We start from the raw sequence: 21,875 nt of genomic DNA on the forward strand, positions 1-21,875 counted from the left end.
GTATAGAGACACACGTGTCATGGAGGTGTGTAGGGCACATTGGAGTCGCTGGGTGAAACAGAATTCTCTGAGAGTTAAAGGATGCTCTGGGGTCACAGTAGCGCACAGAGGTCAGTGGAGATATAGGAGTCACAAGGTTCATTAGAAGACACATGAGCTCACAAGGGTCACTGGACACACAGGAGCGAAAAGGGTATCACTGGAATCTTAAAAGTGAAAGGGTTTATTAAGGGTCACAGGTGCCCACAGCAGTCACTGAAGACACAGAGCTCACTGGAGACACAGGTGCCCACAGGAGTCACTAAGGACACAGGAGTCACTGAAGACACAGAGCTCACTGGGGACACAGGTGCCCGCAGGAGTCACTAAGGACACAGGTGCCCACAGGAGTCACTGAGGACACAGGGGTCATTGGAGACACTGGTGCCCATAGGAGTCGATAAGGACACAGGGGTCACTGGAGACACCGGTATGCAGAGGCGTCACTGAGGACATAGGGGGTCACTGAAAACACAGATGCACACAGGAGTCACTGAAGACACAGGGATCCCGGGAGACACAGGTGCCCACAGGAGTCACTGAGGACACAAGGGTCACTGGAGGCACAGGTGCCCACAGCAGTCACTGAGGACACAGAGGTCACTGGAGAAACAGGTGCCCACAGGAGTCACTGAGGACACAGAGGTCACTGGAGACACAGGTGACCACAGGAGTCACTGAGGACACAAGGGTCGCTGGAGACACAGGTGCCCACAGGAGTCACTGAGGACACAAGGGTCACTGGAGACACAGGTGCCCACAGGAGTCACTAAGGACACGGGTCACTGGAAACACCGGTACGCAGAGGAGTCACTGAGGACACAGGGGTCACTGGAAACACAGATGCACACAGGAGTCACTGAAGACACAGGGGTCACGGGAGACACAAGTGTGCACAGGAGTCAGTAGGGACACAGGGTTCACTGAGGACACGGGTCACTGGAGACACCGGTGCACGCAGGAGTCACTGAGGACACAGGAGTCACTGAAGACACTGGTATACAGAGAAGTCACAGAACATAGGGATCACTGGAAACACAGGAGTCCCTAAGGACACAGGGGTCACTGAGGACACCGGTATGCAAAGGAGTCACTAAGGACACTGGTACGCAAAGGAGTCCCTGAGGACACAGGAGTCACGGGAGACACAAGTGTGCACAGGAGTCAGTAGGGACACAGGGTTCACTGAGGACACGGGTCACTGGAGACACCGGCGCACAGAGGAGTCACTGAGGACACAGGGGTCACTGAAGACACTGGTATGCAGAGGAGTCACAGAACATAGGGGTCACTGGAAACACAGGAGTCACTGAAGACACAGGAATCCCTGGAGACACGTGCCCACAAGAGTCACTGAGGACACAAGAGTCACCAAAGATGCAGGTGTGCACAAGAGTCACTGAGGACACCGATACGCAAAGGAGTCATTGAGGACACAGGGGTCACTGAGGACACCGGTATGCAAAGGAGTCACTAAGGACACAGGAGTCACTGAAGACACCGGTACGCAAAGAAGTCACTGAGGACACAAGAGTCACCAAAGATGCAGGTGTGCACAAGAGTCACTGAGGACACCGGTACGCAAAGGAGTCACTAAGGACACAGGGATCACTGAGGACACCGGTACGCAAAGGAGTCATTGAGGACACAGGGGTCACTGAGGACACCGGTATGCGAAGGAGTGACTCAACCGCGCCTTTTATTCTGGCTAATGAAATTAATTCATGCCCAAGGGCTTGACGTGCCTAGATGCTCCCAAACACATTACATGCGTTTTTATTGATTTTTTCTGCCAAAATACTGCCGCCAGGAGGAAAGGCGTCCAGGAGAGATGGGCAAACATCCAGCGTATGACTTCTGGAACGCCGGAACTGGCTCTCCTCCCAACGTAGATCCCTGCGGAGCGCGATGGCGATCCCCAGAGAGAGCGGTGACTTCCAAACACCAAACATCACAGACGGTTAGCGTTGGAACAAAAATGCTGCAGTTCCCCTAATTCTCCACAAGGTGGCCACATCTCTTACACTGAACAGCGGCCACAGGCAGGAAGTTGCTGGGACCAATGGACAGGAAATGATGTCATACAAAAGGGGGAAGTTGTGGAATGTACAGACAGGAAATGAACTAACAGACAGGAAATTGTGGGTGAGGGGAATTGTTGAGAGGAAATACAGGAGACATTGCTGGAACTGGCAGCAGAGAAGGTAATAAGATTTTACATGAATCGCTCACGTCAGTCTCTGTACTGGAGGAGCTTACGCTCTTATGTCCCCTCCCCCACTGTCACACGCTATTATTATTATACATTTATATAGCTCTGACATATACCGCAGTGCTGTACAGAGATCACTGAGCCAGTCACATCAATCTCTGTACCAGAGGAGCTTACACTCTAAGTGTGATTTTCCCAGGACCAGCAAGGTTAGGGTGTTGAAAGCATGGGGTGGAGGGGGTTTAAGGGACATGGAGAGGGAGGGTGGGCACTATGTGTAGGAGTGAGGTGAGAGTGGGGAGGTGTAGTAGAATTGGGAGAACCATGCACAGTGATGGTGGATCAGGTTCAGGGACATGGAGAGGGAGGGTGGGCACTATATGTAGGAGTGAGGAGAGAGCAGGGAGGTGTAGTAGAATTAGAAGCATGCACAGGGATGGTGATGAGTGGGGGAGAGGGGTTAAGGGACATGGAGAAGGAGGGTGGGCACTATGTGTAGGAGTGAGGTGAGAGCAGGGAGGAGCGGCATGCAGAGGTGTGGTAGAATTAGGAGAAGCGTGCACAGGGAGGGTGATGAGGTGGGGGGGGTTCAAGGAGAGGGAGGGTGGGCACCATGTGTAGGAGTGAGGTGAGAGTGGGGATGTGTAGTAGAATTAGGAGAAGTGTGCACAGGGATAGTGAATGAGGTTCAGGGACATGCAGAGGGAGGTAGGGCACTACGTGTAGGAGTGAGGTTAGAGCGGAGAGGGTGGCATGCAGAGGTGTAGTAGAATTAGAAGCATGCACAGAGATGGTGATAAGTAGGGGGGTGAGGTTCCGTAGTGGAGGAAAGGCACAGGAGTGGTATTGAGAGGTGCAGTGTTGCAGAAGGATGGGTGAAAGGTGGGTGGGGGGTGTGGGTGAGGTGGGCGGTTTTACTTAGTGGTGACAGTCCAAAAATGTACAACGGAAGACTATTGATTGTTAGGGGTTGCAAAGACAGATCATGTTTCATATACATTCATAACAAAAGGAATACTCTGTGTAAGGCTCAGAGCCCATAACAGATACTAATATAGTCTACAGTGCTTCACTCCACATAATTCAGAACTTCTTATCAGTCTACAGAGAGGCGTGTCCTGTATACATCACATGACCACATCAATAAGAATGGATAAGAAGTGGAGTCACATGACCGAGAGGGTATTGGACCTCACTGTGGAGATCATCTACATGCTGACCGGAGAGGTGAGGAGGATTCTGGGAGATCACATGACATCACTCTTATCTCTATTAAAGCGGTTGTGTACCCCAAATTTTATTATTTTTTGTATACACCTGCAAGGCAAAAGGCATAATGAGCTAGTATGCCGCATACTATCTCATTATGAAATACTCACCTTAGAACGAGGCGTCGGTAACTCACCTGGTCCATGCCGAGGGAGCTGACATGTTGCCTCGGCGTGTCTTCCGGGTATCGAGGCTCCATCGCTGTGAGTGGCTGGAGCCGCGGTGTCGCGGGAGACTTCTTTCCGGCATAGTCCAGAGTCTGCCGGGCTTTCAGCCGAGAATCCCCTGTGCGCATGCGCTGTCGAAGTCAGCGGCTCATTGTGAGGGGAATATCATTTTTACCTACAAGTAGGCTTACCTGTAGGTAAAACTTAACATTTTGACTATACAACCACTTTAATAAAACACAGACCTGACCGGAGAGGTGAGGAGGATTCTGGGAGGTCAGATGACATCACTCTTATCTCTATTAATAAAACACAGTCCTGACCGGAGAGGTGAGGAGGATTCTGGGAGGTCACATGACATCACTCTTATCTCTATTAATAAAACACAGACCTGACCGGAGAGGTGAGGAGGATTCTGGAAGGTCACATGACATCACTCTCATCTCTATTAATAAAACACGGACCTGACCGGAGAGGTGAGGAGGATTCTGGGAGGTCACATGACGTCACTCTTATCTCTATTAATAAAACACGGACCTGACCGGAGAGGTGAGGAGGATTCTGGAAGGTCACATGACATCACTCTCATCTCTATTAATAAAACACGGACCTGACCGGAGAGGTGAGGAGGATTCTGGGAGGTCACATGACATCACTCTTATCTCTATTAATAAAACACGGACCTGACCGGAGAGGTGAGGAGGATTCAGGGAGGTCACATGACATCACTCTTATCTCTATTAATAAAACACAGACCTGACCGGAGAGGTGAGGAGGATTCTGGAAGGTCACATGACATCACTCTCATCTCTATTAATAAAACACGGACCTGACCGGAGAGGTGAGGAGGATTCTGGGAGGTCACATGACGTCACTCTTATCTCTATTAATAAAACACGGACCTGACCGGAGAGGTGAGGAGGATTCTGGGAGGTCACATGACGTCACTCTTATCTCTATTAATAAAACACGGACCTGACCTGACAGGTGAGGAGGATTCTGGGAGGTCACATGACATCACTCATCTCTATTAATAAAACACGGACCTGACAGGTGAGGAGGATTCTGGGAGGTCACATGACGTCACTCTTATCTCTATTAATAAAACACAGACCTGACCGGAGAGGTGAGGAGGATTCTGGGAGTGTGGGTGGCAGTAATTATTTTTGTTTCCTTTAATAGGATTATGAAGTAGTGAAGAAGACTTCTAAGGAGCCACTAACACCAACTGGTCGTCCTCATGTTCCACCTCCACCCAAATCCAGGGAATCTAATAAACGCAACATTCAGAAGATTCTGGAAGCCACCTACAAGATGATTGAGCTGCTGACTGGAGAGGTGAACGGTGCCGGGAATTCTGGGATATTATGGGATGTGCCATGGCTCTGTCGTTGTGTAATCCAGTCTAGATAAGGAAAATCCTGATGATGTAATGAGGCAAATCAGGTGGACTCCAAAGGATGTATGGATGCTTCTTAGAAATGGATGGACTTGAAATAATCTCTTGTCTATTCTCAATCCTAGTATTCCATGGAGTTGACTGTCCACAATAGGACCCGCCATGTGTTTGCAAGTGTCCTCAGTGTGTAAAAATATCAAAACTATGTTCCTTCTTCCTTCCAATTGAGATCCATTCCAGGTTCTTCAGATATTTCCTTCTTGGCCACAGGGGAATTATTTGTCACATGCGTTTTGTAGTGTTGAACTTTAGATATGTTTCTTGATTTATTATTTCTATATTACTGTGCTCCTCAGCTTACTTTAAAAACCCAAGATGCCGCTGAGCAGTGGGAGGATTCAGAAGAACCCAAGGATTTCTTCAAGGACGTCATGATGGAGAATCAGCCGCCCCTCACATCACCGGGTAAGAGGAGACTTTATCGTAAAGGAGAGAGCAGTATGAAGGGTCCACCTGGAATTCCTTTGACCCCCACCCAAAACGTGTTCGCTGTCTTTTTAACATAACATCAATATATAAATTTGGACTCTTATCTTTTGGTCTGGGGCTCCTTACAAAATATGCACGTCTTCCCCATTATATTCAGTCAGTGTTTGTGTTTTACCTACAGGCGGCTCCAGTACAAGAAGTCCACCAGAGAGATGTCCCAGCCCTGTTTATTTCCAGGACTCCACACAGGAGGATTACAACATGCCCCGACAATACCAGGTACACAGCGTCACGCATCTAGAACTCAAAATGTTTTGGAGCAGTTCTTGGAAAAAATTCGGGATATACATGTTCTTATTTTAGGGGGAAGACCTGATTATTATGAAAGTTGAGGAGAAGGATGGAGGAGAGGAGACATATATGAGGCCTGATCAACAGTCTACAGAGGAGGAAGAAATCATGGTTACCGTTAAAGAAGAGGAATTTCCACTAGACATTAACACAGGTAAGCAATGAATACTAAATGTAGAGAGGGGTTGTCACATTGTTATTGTACTTTAATACTTTTACAAATGGACAATAAGTAGAGTTTCAGATTGTCAACTAAGGAGGAGATGAATGGGAATCTATTACTCAATATTACATCATGTTCCCAACAAATGAGGAGGAGATACTGTACACCATATGAAAGGTCCATCTCCATTCCTCAATATAACGTCATGTTCCCAACAGATGAGGTGGAGATACTGTACACCATATGAAAGGTCCATCTCCATTCCTCAATATAACGTCATGTTCCCAACAAATGAGGAGGAGATACTGTACACCATATGAAAGGTCCATCTCCATTCCTCAATATAACGTCATGTTCCCAACAAATGAGGAGGAGATACTGTACACCATATGAAAGGTCCATCTCCATTCCTCAATATAACGTCATGTTCCCAACAAATGAGGAGGAGATACTGTACACCATATGAAAGGTCCATCTCCATTCCTCAATATAACGTCATGTTCCCAACAAATGAGGACGAGATACTGTACACCATATGAAAGGTCCATCTCCGTTCCTCAATATAACGGCATGTTCCCAACAAATGAGGACGAGATACTGTACACCATATGAAAGGTCCATCTCCGTTCCTCAATATAACGTCTTGTTCCCAACAAATGAGGACGAGATACTGTACACCATATGAAAGGTCCATCTCCGTTCCTCAATATAACGTCATGTTCCCAACAAATGAGGAGGAGATACTGTACACCATATGAAAGGTCCATCTCCATTCCTCAATATAACGTCATGTTCTCAACAAATGAGGAGGAGATACTGTACATCATATGAAAGGTCCATCTCCATTCCTCAATATAACGTCATGTTCCCAACAAATGAGGAGGAGATACTGTACACCATATGAAAGGTCCATCTCCATTCCTCAATATAACGTCATGTTCCCAACAAATGAGGAGGAGATACTGTACACCATATGAAAGGTCCATCTCCATTCCTCAATATAACGTCATGTTCCCAACAAATGAGGAGGAGATACTGTACACCATATGAAAGGTCCATCTCCATTCCTCAATATAACGTCATGTTCCCAACAAATGAGGAGGAGATACTGTACATCATATGAAAGGTCCACCTCCATTCCTCAATATAACTTCATGTTCTCAACAAATGAGGAGGAGATACTGTACACCATATGAAAGGTCCATCTCTTTTCCTCGATATAACGTCATGTTCCTAACAAATGTTGATGTCATGACTGTACACCATATGAAAGGTCCATCTCCATTCCTCAATATAACGTCATGTTCCTAACAAATGTTGATGTCATGACTGTACATAACTCCCCACCGACTAACAGACTTTCATAAATGTGTTCTGCAGCAGGTGGATACAATGTCCAAGATACATTGAAGAGTCAACATTCTTCATCGGATTGTAATGCGGAAGATGATGGCGCAGAAGAATTTTCCCCGGGAGTAAACCTATACTGTGCAGATGGGTCCCCGGGTCCCTCCCATCTCGAAGAGTCCTTTGAAAATTCACACGCTGTTAACAAAATAATCTATCCGAGACTTCACAGTGTAGATAGATCCTCACATCTTCAGAGTTCCTCTTCTGGTAAATTAGAGATTGTTACTAGCCTAGATGATAAAATATCCGCAGGTTCTGAGATTGATACAGGTCTAACATCAGAAATATCTATAGGGGAAGAGGAAAGCGCGGAGAATTGTGAGGGTCCATTTACGTGTCCAGATTGCGGAGAATGTTTCGCGTGGAATAGGGACTTTCTTAAACACCAGAAAACCCACACGGGTGAGCGCATTTTCCCCTGCACAGAGTGCGATCAGAGTTTCACTCGGAAAGAACACCTTCTGAGGCACCGGAGACTTCACACAGGTGGGAGTCTTTTCTCATGTGCAGTGTGCGGGAAATGCTTCACCCGGAACGAGCACCTCCTTAGACACCAAAGATGTCACACGGGCGAGCGCCCTTTTTCCTGTCCGGAGTGCGGGAAATGTTTCACTCAGAAAGGAAGCCTTGTTATACACATGACGAGCCACTCAGACGAGCGTCCTTTTTCCTGTCCGGAGTGCGGGAAATGTTTTACGCGCAAAAGGATCCTCATCGTTCACCAGAAGAGTCACACAGGTGAGCGTCCTTACGCCTGTCCGGACTGCGGGAAGTGTTTTACTTGGAAAAAGAATTTCCACAGGCACCAGAGAAGTCATACAGGCGAGCGCCCCTTCTCCTGCTCAGAGTGCGGGAAATGTTACACTCAGAAAGGAGACCTTCTTAGACACCAGAGAGGTCACACGGGCGAGCGTCCATTTTCGTGCTCGGAGTGCGGGAAAAGTTTCATGCGGAAAGCAGACCTTCTTACGCACCAGAGAAAGCATACCGGTGAGCGTCCATTTTCGTGTTCAGAGTGCGGGAAGTGTTTCGTCGAGAGAGGACACCTTCTTACGCACCAGAGGATTCACACCGGCGAGCGCCCGTTTTCGTGTTCGGACTGCGGGAAGTCTTTCACTCAGCAAGGAAACCTGCTTACACACCAGAAGATTCACATGGGAGAGCGCCCTTATTCGTGTTCAGAGTGTGGGAAATGTTTCACTCTAAAATCACATCTAATGGCACATCAGAAAACCCACACGACGACTTCATAGACTGTTCCATCCATCGAACGGTTATATCTTTCTAATAGCTGAGGGGCTTGCATGTACACTATATTGCCAAAAGTATTGGGACGCCCACCTTTACACGCACATGAACTTTAATGTCCTCCCAGTCTTAGTCCATAGGGTTCATTATTGAGTTGGCCCTCCCTTTGAAGCTATAACAGCTTCAACTCTTCTGGGAAGGCCGTCCACAAGGTTTAGGAGTGTCTATGGGAATGTTTGACCATTCTTCCAGAAGAGCATTTGTGGGGTCAGGAACTGATGTTGGGTGTGAAGGCCTGGCTCGTAGCCTCCGCTCTAAGGCCGAGTGTGAGAAGAATGTGACTGGCTCCCTGTACATCTTTGGCTCCATTTCAGGGCCAAATTCAGGCATAGAATTGGCCCTGATTCATCCCACTAAATGGGGAACAGGGATGCACTGCGCTCATGTGCGTTCCACAGCGAGTTACAGTGTGACCCCGGCCTTATTCATCCCAAAGTTGTTCTATCGGGTTGTGCAGGCCAGTCAAGTTCCTCCACCCCAAACTCGCTCATCCATGTCTTTATGGACCTTGCTTTGTGCACTGGTCCAAATCATTTGGTGGAGCGGGGATTATGGTGTGGGGGTTGTTTTTCAGAGGTTGCATTTGGCCCCTTAGTTCCAGTGAAGGGAACTCTTAAGATGTCGGCACACCAAGACTTTTTGGACAATTTCATGCTCCCAACTTTGTGGGAACAGTTTGGGGACGGCCCCTTCCTGTTCCAACATGACTGCCCACCAGTGCACAAAGCAAGGTCCATAAAGACATGGATGAGCGAGTTTGGGGTTGAGGAACTTGACTGGCCTGCACCTCAAGCTGATAATACACGTTTGGGATGAATTAGAGCGGAGACTGCAAACCAGGGCTTTTCGTCCAATATCAGTTCCTGACCTCACAAATGCGCTTCTGGAAGAATGGTCAAACATTCCCATAGGCACACTCCTAAACCTTGTGGACGGCCTTCCCAGAAGAGTTAAATGCTGTTATAACTGCAAAGGGTGGGGCCAACTCAATATTGAACCCTACGGACTAAGACTGGGATGTCATTAAAGTTCATGTGCGTGTAAAAGGCAGGCGTCCCAATACTTCTGGAAGAATGTTCAAACGTTCCCATAGACACGCTCCTAAACCTTGTGGACAGCCTTCCCAGAAGAGTTGAAGCTGTTATAGCTGCAAAGGGAGGGCCAACTCAATATTGGACCCTACGGACTAAGACTGGGATGTCATTAAAGTTCATGTGCGTGTAAAAGGCAGGCGTCCCAATACTTCTGGAAGAATGTTCAAACGTTCCCATAGACACGCTCCTAAACCTTGTGGACTGCCTTCCCAGAAGAGTTGAAGCTGTTATAGCTGCAAAGGGTGGAGCCAACTCAATATTGAACCCTACGGACTTAAGACTGGGATGCCATTAAAGTTCATGTGTGTGAGTGTAAAGGCAGGCGTCCCAATACTTTTGGTAATATAGTGTACAAATAATTACATTTTATTAGCCCCAGTCACCCTTTAAATGCTTCTTAGGATTTTGCTAGTCTTTGCAGCAGCTGCCTGGCATTGTGTACTATTATCAAGCTTTCTGTCTAAAAATATACCCCCCTCCCAACCCTTTTTTTTTCTATTTTCGCTTTCTCCATTTAGTCTCTAATAATGGCATATGTTACGAAAGTCCTGTGTACATGATTTTCAAGATACCTACATCGTTTACCGTTTTATATTACGCATAGTTCAAGTTTTGAAAGGACTTTTGTAGTGAGATGATATCTGCATTATGATGTATATAACCCAATGTCTTCTGGGACTATGGACACCATCCTGTCAAGGAACTCCAAGCAAGACCCGAAGAAAGATATTAAAGGGATTACGTAGAGCAAGGCTCCAAACTTTCCAAAGAGCCAGTTTAATGTCCTTCAGACTTTACGGAAGGGGGGGGGGGGGCTCGTGGGTGGTCGGACTGTGGCCATTGGAAGTAAGAAACTGTCCCGGCATCAATGGGAATAAACAATGCCCCCTGTTTGGTGTCGGTAAGAGGAATTGCGGCCCACCGTTGGTGTCCTTGGGTGAAGCGGATCGTGCCCCACCGTTGATGTCACTGGGAAGAATTGTGCCTCATCACTGGTGTCCTTGGGAGGAACTCTGCCCCTTCATTGACTTCATGGCGGGGGGGGGGGAATTATGCCCCATGGTTGGTGTAAGAGGATGAAATATTGCCCCGTGAGCCAGATAAAAGCAAACGAAGGCCTACGGTTTGACGACCACTGACGTAGAGGTTTTGTATATATTTTCTTTATTATGATTAGGTCTAAAACATTTCGGGTTAGGTTAGAAAATCTGAAATCTCGCACATTACCATTTTTTGTATTCTTCCATCCTGATATCTAATGCTGTAATAATTAGTTCTTATGGATGGATTACATTTTGACAAGGTAATACATTTATCTTTTTATATGCTGTTTTTTTTTTAATTATTATTATTATTATAATAGTAGAGTAGAAAGGTAAATAAAACAGGAAGTGGGCTCACCGGAAGTAGAAAAATGGAGGAAGTTCTCACAATGTACTTTGATATATTTGACGATGTACATGGTGATGTATTGTATAATGAGCATAAATGAAAGTTATCGCACTGCTTTGGGAGTCGTTATTGTGTGATTGTGACCAGACAAAATCATATTTTTAGATATAAAATATAGAGAATTTGAGTTACCTAAAAATCATTATGGGTTTTTGGGTAAGAAGATTTATGTGGAGGAAGGAGGATGATGGAAAGGTAAGTGGGGAAGGGAGGATGGGTCTGTGATGGCTGCAGTTCCTGAAAGCAAACGAATATCATCATATCATCTCACTCTACTTCTCCTCATCTTCTTTATTTATCATCTCACTCTACTTCTCATCGTCCTCTTTATTTATCATCTCACTCTACGTCTCATCGTCCTCTTTATTTATCATCTCACTCTACTTCTCATCATCTTCTTTATTTATCATCTCACTCTACTTCTCATCGTCCTCTTTATTTATCATCTCACTCTACTTCTCATCATCTTCTTTATTTATCATCTCACTCTACTTCTCATCATCTTCTTTATTTATCATCTCACTCTACTTCTCATCGTCCTCTTTATTTATCATCTCACTCTACTTCTCATCGTCCTCTTTATTTATCATCTCACTCTACGTCTCATCGTCCTTTTTTATTTATCATCTCACTCTACATCTCATCGTCCTCTTTATTTATCATCTCACTCTACGTCTCATCATCCTCTTTATTTATCATCTCACTCTACGTCTCATCGTCCTCTTTATTTATCATCTCACTCTACGTCTCATCGTCCTCTTTATTTATCATCTCACTCTACGTCTCATCGTCCTCTTTATTTATCATCTCACTCTACGTCTCATCGTCCTCTTTATCATCTCACTCTACGTCTCATCATCCTCTTTATCATCTCACTCTACGTCTCATCATCCTCTTTATCATCTCACTCTACGTCTCATCATCCTCTTTATCATCTCACTCTACATCTCATCATCCTCTTTATCATCTCACTCTACGTCTCATCGTCCTCTTTATTTATCATCTCACTCTACGTCTCATCGTCCTCTTTATTTATCATCTCACTCTACGTCTCATCGTCCTCTTTATTTATCATCTCACTCTACGTCTCATCGTCCTCTTTATTTATCATCTCACTCTACGTCTCATCGTCCTCTTTATTTATCATCTCACTCTACTTCTCATTGTCCTCTTTATCATCTCACTCTACGTCTCATCGTCCCCTTTATTTATCATCTCACTCTACGTCTCATCGTCCCCTTTATTTATCATCTCACTCTACGTCTCATCGTCCTTTTTTATTTATCATCTCACTCTACATCTCATCGTCCTCTTTATTTATCATCTCACTCTACGTCTCATCATCCTCTTTATTTATCATCTCACTCTACGTCTCATCGTCCTCTTTATTTATCATCTCACTCTACTTCTCATTGTCCTCTTTATCATCTCACTCTACGTCTCATCGTCCTCTTTATTTATCATCTCACTCTATGTCTCATCGTCCTCTTTATCATCTCACTCTACGTCTCATCGTCCTCTTTATTTATCATCTCACTCTACGTCTCATCGTCCTCTTTATTTATCATCTCACTCTGCGTCTCATCGTCCTCTTTATTTATCATCTCACTGTACGTCTTATCGTCCTCTTTATTTATCATCTCACTCTATGTTTCATCGTCCTCTTTATTTATCATCTCACTCTACTTCTCATCGTCCTCTTTATTTATCATCTCACTCTACGTCTCATCGTCTTCTTTATCATCTCACTCTGCGTCTCATCGTCCTCTTTATTTATCATCTCACTCTACGTCTCATCGTCCTCTTTATTTATCATTTCACTCTGCGTCTCATCGTCCTCTTTATTTATCATCTCACTCTACGTCTCACCGTCCTCTTTATTTATCATCTTACTGTACGTCTCATCGTCCTCTTTATTTATCATCTCACTCTACGTCTCATCGTCCTCTTTATTTATCATCTCACTCGGCGTCTAATCGTCCTCTTTAGTTATCATCTCACTCTACGTCTTATTGTCCTCTTTATCATCTCACTCTACGTCTCATCGTCCTCTTTATTTATCATCTCACTCTACGTCTCATCGTCCTCTTTATTTATCATCTCACTCTACGTCTCATCGTCCTCTTTATTTATCATCTCACTCTACTTCTCATCGTAATTTTTATTTATCATCTCACTCTACGTCTCATCGTCCTCTTTATTTATCATCTCACTCTACGTCTTATCGTCCTCTTTATTTATCATCTCACTCTACGTCTCATCGTCCTCTTTATTTATCATCTCACTCTACGTCTCATCGTCCTCTTTATTTATCATCTCACTCTACGTCTCATCGTCCTCTTTATTTATCATCTCACTCTACGTCTCATCGTCCTCTTTATTTATCATCTCACTCTACGTCTCATCGTCCTCTTTATTTATCATCTCACTCTACTTCTCATCGTAATTTTTATTTATCATCTCACTCTACGTCTCATCGTCCTCTTTATTTATCATCTCACTCTACATCTCATCGTCCTCTTTATTTATCATCTCACTCTACGTCTCATCATCCTCTTTATCATCTCACTCTACGTCTCATCATCCTCTTTATCATCTCACTCTACGTCTCATCATCCTCTTTATCATCTCACTCTACGTCTCATCATCCTCTTTATCATCTCACTCTACGTCTCATCGTCCTCTTTATTTATCATCTCACTCTACTTCTCATTGTCCTCTTTATCATCTCACTCTACGTCTCATCGTCCCCTTTATTTATCATCTCACTCTACGTCTCATCGTCCTTTTTTATTTATCATCTCACTCTACATCTCATCGTCCTCTTTATTTATCATCTCACTCTACGTCTCATCATCCTCTTTATTTATCATCTCACTCTACGTCTCATCGTCCTCTTTATTTATCATCTCACTCTACTTCTCATTGTCCTCTTTATCATCTCACTCTACGTCTCATCGTCCCCTTTATTTATCATCTCACTCTACGTCTCATCGTCCTCTTTATTTATCATCTCACTCTATGTCTCATCGTCCTCTTTATCATCTCACTCTACGTCTCATCGTCCTCTTTATTTATCATCTTACTCTACGTCTCATTGTCCTCTTTACTTATCATCTCACTCTACGTCTCATCGTCCTCTTTATCATCTCACTCTACGTCTCATCATCCTCTTTATCATCTCACTCTACGTCTCATCGTCCTCTTTATTTATCATCTCACTCTACATCTCATCGTCCTCTTTATTTATCATCTCACTCTACGTCTCATCATCCTCTTTATTTATCATCTCACTCTACGTCTCATCGCCCTCTTTATTTATCATCTCACTCTACGTCTCATCGTCCCCTTTATTTATCATCTCACTCTACGTCTCATCGTCCTTTTTTATTTATCATCTCACTCTACATCTCATCGTCCTCTTTATTTATCATCTCACTCTACGTCTCATCATCCTCTTTATTTATCATCTCACTCTACGTCTCATCGTCCTCTTTATTTATCATCTCACTCTACTTCTCATTGTCCTCTTTATCATCTCACTCTATGTCTCATCGTCCTCTTTATCATCTCACTCTATGTCTCATCGTCCTCTTTATCATCTCACTCTACGTCTCATCGTCCTCTTTATTTATCATCTCACTCTACGTCTCATCGTCCTCTTTATTTATCATCTCACTCTGCGTCTCATCGTCCTCTTTATTTATCATCTCACTGTACGTCTTATCGTCCTCTTTATTTATCATCTCACTCTATGTTTCATCGTCCTCTTTATTTATCATCTCACTCTACTTCTCATCGTCCTCTTTATTTATCATCTCACTCTACGTCTCATCGTCTTCTTTATCATCTCACTCTGCGTCTCATCGTCCTCTTTATTTATCATCTCACTCTACGTCTCATCGTCCTCTTTATTTATCATTTCACTCTGCGTCTCATCGTCCTCTTTATTTATCATCTCACTCTACGTCTCACCGTCCTCTTTATTTATCATCTTACTGTACGTCTCATCGTCCTCTTTATTTATCATCTCACTCTACGTCTCATCGTCCTCTTTATTTATCATCTCACTCGGCGTCTAATCGTCCTCTTTAGTTATCATCTCACTCTACGTCTTATTGTCCTCTTTATCATCTCACTCTACGTCTCATCGTCCTCTTTATTTATCATCTCACTCTACGTCTCATCGTCCTCTTTATTTATCATCTCACTCTACGTCTCATCGTCCTCTTTATTTATCATCTCACTCTACTTCTCATCGTAATTTTTATTTATCATCTCACTCTACGTCTCATCGTCCTCTTTATTTATCATCTCACTCTACGTCTTATCGTCCTCTTTATTTATCATCTCACTCTACGTCTCATCGTCCTCTTTATTTATCATCTCACTCTGCGTCTCATCGTCCTCTTTATTTATCATCTCAATCTGCGTCTCATCGTCCTCTTTATTTATCATCTCACTCTGCGTCTCATCGTCCTCTTTATGTATCATCTCACTCTACGTCTCATCGTCCTCTTTATTTATCATCTCACTCTACGTCTCATTGTCCTCTTTATTTATCATCTCACTCTACATTTCATTGTCCTCTTTATTTATCATCTCACTCTATTTCTCATCATCCTCTTTATCATCTCACTCTACTTCTCATTGTCCTCTTTATTTTTTTATATAATCTTTATTTTAATTTGACGTATAAAATGTCAACAATACCTCAACAATGAGGGTTTGAAAGATAGCAGATTTAACCGTAGAGGTAAGTACATCAACATGACATAGCATGGAAACAGGGGGACATAAGGTATTGGGTAGAGGGTTAGGGAAGGGAATGAAAACATACACGGTTACAGTTCCAGGGTGGGGGAGGCGGGTTCCCCTCTGCTAATCTGAGAGTGAGCCTGACCCAAGATGAAGGCTGGCAATGTATACTCCAGGGCATTGCCCAGACCCGCCCAGCCCCACCCCCAGAGAAAGGGGGCAACAAAGCCTCCATCATACCTCCATCTAGGGGTAAAGCCGTCCAGGCACCCCCAGCAGCTTCCCCAGGCTGGGGCCCACCAAGGCACTAAGGTTAATCGGTCAAGGCTCACTTAGTGCAACCATCAGTGCATAATAGGAACAGTAACTAAAAAGAGAGAGAAAAAAAAAACACAAAACAAAAAACATAGAAATTATTTGTATAAAATATGGCAAACATGAGATTTTGCAGATCTATTAGCCAGAGAAAGAAAAAAAAACAAAATGGGAAATGACAAAAAAAAGGACCTCAGTATCACAAAGGATTATGGCAAGTCAGAGTCAGGCATGCCCATCACCATTAACAGGCACTTTCAGCGAGGGCTCAGCTAACTCCAACAGCGCAACTTCCAGGTTTCATGGCACAGGGTCTGGGTCAGCAGTGTGTTTAAGCCAAAGATAGTAGTGAACCCTTCACTGATGTCCCTGCACCTCGCTACCCACTCCTCCGCCTCTCTAATTTCATCCACCTTCTTGCACCATTCCTCTACAGTAGGGACCTGCGGGTGTTTCCAGTAGAGAGGTATAAGCCTTATGGCGGCATTCAGAAGGTGTGGTAACGTGCTTTTCTTGTAAAGGCTGAGAGGGAGGGCAGGGACGTGCAGGAGGAAGCGAACTGGGGAAAATGGGATATTGACCTCAAGGGCTTCCTTTATGTGGGTACGAACTTCCAGCCAGAACGGACTAATCGCCGGGCATTCCCACCATATGTGGAGGAGCGTGCCTTTCTGGCCGCAGCCGTGCCAGCAACGGTCTGTGACCGAGGGGTATATACGTGACAGGGCCGCAGGTGTCAAGAGTTTGTAGTTAGTTTCCTGCATCTTGGAGTCCATTGAGCTAGTATGTGTGAGTCTAAATATATGTGACATTTGTTCGGCTGAAAACACTCCATCTCTAGGTCACGCTCCCATTCTACGATAAAGGCTTGTTTGGTGACAGTGGCTGTGCAGCGAAACTGAGAACCAGAGGAGCGAGTTCTCTCACCCAGAGACTCTTGCAAAGTCCCGTGGTGAATCAGCCAGGCTGCGAGACCTCCTCTAAGTAAGCATCTATGACAAAAAAAATATTGCCATGGCTTCCAAGTGTCACGAAAAGACTCCTCTTGGTTATATAGGGTAGCCGTAAGGTCTTCCATGTCCCCGAGTTCATTGATCCTAGAAAACTAAAGAGACATCGAAGGTGGGTGCACAGGCCTCCTGGCTGCATTTAGTAGCTGAATGGTAAGTGAGGTCTTGTATTTTTTTAATGAACCGCTGTGTGAGGCAAGCATGCAGCAGGGTCGTCTGCTACATCCACATTAGTCAGGTGTTTGATAGTACTATCTACCTTTTGCCAGAAAGGTCTAAGTTTCGGGTACTCCTAAAAGATGTGTAACATTGAGCCATGGCCAACATTGCATCGCCAGCACGTGTCGGGTACCTGGGGGAAGATACGGTGCAGAGTCGTGAGCACCCTTATACCAGTCCACCTTGCCAGAATCTTGTAACTGGTCTTTTGGACCATACTGGCTATGGAAGATTTCTGGGCAAAGTGAAGAACTTTCTCCTTTTGAGGGTCGGTAAACTGCATAGCAAGATCGGATTCCTGCCGTGAAATGAAAGAGGGTTAAAATCTGTCGCCAGTCGAATCAGGGCAGCGTAGATGGTAGAGAGACTGTGGGGAATCAGTTCCCTCTTATGGCGCATACTCTCCAGGTCCGTAAGCTCACGAGAGATACCCGGGGTATGGGACCATTGGCAAAGAAAGTGCCGGAGCTGCAGACCACTCAAGAAGTCTAAGAGTGGGTCCATGGCAGATGCAAGTGCAGAGGCTGATATTTTGCCATCCGACCCCAGGAAGACCCCAAAGATGAAGACGGCTTCCTGACACCAAACAAAGAAACTGGGTGTTCTGAAGGCCGGGCTCAACATCGTTTTCTTTACTTATTAGCTCACTTTACTTCTCATCGTCCTCTTTACTTCTCATTTGACTCTATTTCTAATCGTCCTCTTTACTTCTCATTTGACTCTACTTCTCATTGTCCCACTCTACTTCTCATTGTCCCATTCTACTTCTCATTGTCTCACTCCACTTCATTTGTTCTACTTCTCATCCTTCTGCTCTGCTTCTCCTAGTTCACTCTAATTTTCATTGTCCCACTCTACTTCTCATCGTTTCACTCTGCTTCTCATAATTTGTTCTACTTCTCCTAGTCCACTCTACTTCTCATCGTCTCACTTTGCTTCTCATAATTTTTTCTACTTCTCCTAGTCCACTCTACTTCTCATCGTCCTCTTTACTTATCATCTCACTCTATGTCTTATTGTCCTCTTTATTTATCATCTCACTCTATTTCTCATCGTCCTCTTTATTTATCATCTCACTCTACTTCTCATCGTCCTCTTTATTTATCATCTCACTCTACGTCTTATCGTCCTCTTTATTTATCATCTCACATCTCATCATCCTGCTCTGTTTTTCATTGTCTTCTCTGCGCCTCATAGTCTGCTCCACTCCTCAGTGTCCTGCTCTGCTTCTCATAGTCCATTCTGCTTTTAATTCCCAAGCTCTACTTCTCATTGTCCCCTCTTTACTTATCATCTCACTTTACTGCCATCATCCTCTTTACTTCTCATCTCACTCTACTTCTCATTGCCCCATTCTACTTCTTATTGTCCCACTCTACTTCTCATCCTTCTTTTCTGCTCCTCCTAGTCCACTCTGCATTTCATCGTTCCACTTTACTTCTCTTCGTTCCACTCTACTTCTCTTTGCCCCACTCTGCTTCTCATAGTCCCACTCTACTTATCATCGTCCTCTCTACTTCTCATCGTTTGTTCAACTTCTCATCATCCTGCTCTGTTTTTCATAATTCTGCTCTGCTCCTCCTAGTCTGCTCCACTCCTCAATGTTTTGCTCTGCTTCTCATGTCCACTCTGTTTTTAATTCCTGAGCTCTACTTCTCATCATCCTCTTTACTTCTCATCTTTCTTTACTTCTCATCGTCCAATTCTACTTCTCATCGTCCCACTCTACTTCTCATCCTTCTGCTCTGCTTCTCGTTGTCCCACTCTACTTCTCGTCGTCCCACTCTACTTCTCGTCGACCCACTCTACTTCTCGTCGTCCCACTCTACTTCTCGTCGTCCCACTCTACTTCTCGTCATCTCACTCTACTTCTCATTGTCCCACTCTACTTCTCATCATTTTTTCTACTTCTCATCACCCTGCTCTGCTCCTTGTCGTCTGCTCCACTCCTCAATGTCCAGACTTCTGGCAGCTGTTGCAATCCAAATAAATATAAAAGGAATGTTTGGTCTGCATCTGGTTAGGCACTGGATAAAGCAGCAAAACCAGCCTTTTCTATTTCCCTCTTCTTTGGGTCTTTTCCACTTTTGCGTAGAAAACATTTTCATTGTGATATACCTTTAGCCTTCAGAAATTGCATTCAAGGCCTCTGAACAGTCACCTCGGCTCCTGTGCAGTGCCATTCTCTTCATGGATCTTCGGCCTGTACTGGTTCAGAAAGGGCGATGGTTATCCTGTGGGTATTATATTACACTGTCCACCTCAACCGCCTAGACTGGCTGGCCCAAAGCCTATTCCTTTTACTAAAAATTACCCTTCTAGCTCAATACTCAGGACTACGTAAGCAGTGACAATCCAGGCCGATCGGTGTCCATAACACTACATACCAACTAGCTCAGCCCTCTGTAACACATGAACAGAAGCTGGATGGAACCCAGTTATATCAAAACCTAGGGAAGCTTACGGGGAACCCAATGACAGTCATGGGCCCCTGAGCTGACTACAGCTTCAGATTTACACAAAAGTACCTACCTACAATGCTACGGCCTAGGGTACATTCCCTACAACTGTTTATGTGCATCAATGTACTTATTTTTTATGTCTTTAAAAGATAAGTGTACTTAGATTTTTTTGCCCCTTCCCCTGACCTAACCGATTCCACTCTCCCCCTCCAGTGCTGCAAGTCTTCGCTGCCCTGGCCATTCCTGTGCATTACAGCCCCCTAGACTTCTATGGGCTATTCTCAGATTGTCACCGGCTTTGGGACACAACACCATAGAACATGGGGCAAACACAAGGCCCACCTGCCTACCCGACCATTTCACGTGGCCCTTGTCCCCAGGGGGATGGGGGAGGTGAGATATGGACAGTCTGTGAAAGAGCTGCACATAATACAACCCTACACCCCTAAGAGCTGCATATAACACCCCTAAACCCTACACTCTGTAGCTCACTCACCAACACTGCACTCTATATACAGCACACCTCTGAACTTTGCGCTCTGTACATAGGCAACCCTGATCTCTGCACTCAGGATGTAGTCTAATCCTGAACTCGCATTCTGTACATAGCGCACCCCTGAACTTTGCACTCTGTACATAGTGTATTCTTTAACTCTGCACTCTGTACACAGCGCACCCCTGAATGCTGCCCTCTGTACATAAGCATCCTGAACTCTGCACACAGGGCACACCTGAACTCTGCACTCTGTACATAGGCACCTCTGAACTCTGTACATAGGGCACCCCTGAACCCTGCACTCGGTACGTAGACTAATTCGGAACTCTGCACTCTGTACACAGCTCATCTCTGAACACTCTGTACATAGTCAATGCTGAATTCTGCACTCGGTACGTAGCCTAATCCTGAACTCTGCACTCGGTACGTAGCCTAATCCTGAACTCTGCACTCGGTACATAGCCTAATCCTGAACTCTGCATTCGGTACATAGCGCACCCCTGAACCCTGCACTTGGTACGTAGTCTAATCCTAAACTCTGTACACAGCGCACCCCTGAACTCTGCCCTCTGTACATAGCGCCCCCCTAAACCCTGCACTCGGTACGTAGCCTAATTCTGAAATCTGCATTCTGTACACAAGGCACCCCTAAACTCTGCACACTGTACATAGGCACCCCTGAACTCTGCACTCGGTACATAGCGCACCCCTGAACCCTGCACTTGGTACACAGTGCACCCCTGAACTCTGCACTCTATACATAGGCACCCCTGAGCTCTGCACTCGGTACGTAGCCTAATCCTGACATCTGCACTCTGTACACAGATCATCCCTGAACTCTGCACACAGTGCACCTCTGGACTCTGCCCTCTGTACATAGGCAACCCTGATCTCTGCACTCAGGATGTAGTCTAATCTTGAACTCTCATTCTGTACATAGCGCACCCATGAACTCTGTACACATCCCACCCCTGAACTCTGCACTCTGTACATAGTATATTCCTGAACTCTGCACTCTGTACATAGTATATTCCTGAACTCTGCACTCTGTACATAGTATATTCCTGAACTCTGCACTCTGTAAACAGTGCACCCCTGAATGCTGCCCTCTGTACATAAGCACTCCTGAAATTTGCACACAGTACACACCTGAACTCTGCAATCTGTACATAGGCACCTCTGAACTCTGTACATAAGACACCCCTGAACCCTGCACTCAGTACGTAGCCTTATTCGGAACTCTGCACACTGTACACAGCTCA

General features: G+C 45.0%; 2 protein-coding genes across 2 annotated transcripts in view; both read left to right on the forward strand.

Annotated features, from left to right (window-relative positions):
- Nucleotides 1–21,875, forward strand: part of LOC143955519 (uncharacterized) — a 346,177-nt gene that overhangs the window by 220,793 nt on the left and 103,509 nt on the right. The window lies entirely within an intron of this gene.
- On the forward strand, nucleotides 2,092–11,404 carry LOC143955652 (uncharacterized). Its single transcript, XM_077465754.1, has 7 exons — nucleotides 2,092–2,243; nucleotides 3,352–3,478; nucleotides 4,870–5,025; nucleotides 5,443–5,551; nucleotides 5,757–5,854; nucleotides 5,939–6,080; nucleotides 7,470–11,404. Exons 1-7 carry the CDS (start codon nucleotides 2,113–2,115, stop codon nucleotides 8,750–8,752), a joined length of 2,046 nt encoding a protein of 681 aa, XP_077321880.1. The 5' UTR covers nucleotides 2,092–2,112; the 3' UTR covers nucleotides 8,753–11,404.

This window comes from Lithobates pipiens, unplaced genomic scaffold, assembly GCF_037356315.1.
Source record: "Lithobates pipiens isolate NorthernLeopardFrog02 unplaced genomic scaffold, aLitPip1_a1.2 Scaffold_35, whole genome shotgun sequence".
Taxonomy (NCBI): Eukaryota; Metazoa; Chordata; class Amphibia; order Anura; family Ranidae; genus Lithobates; species Lithobates pipiens.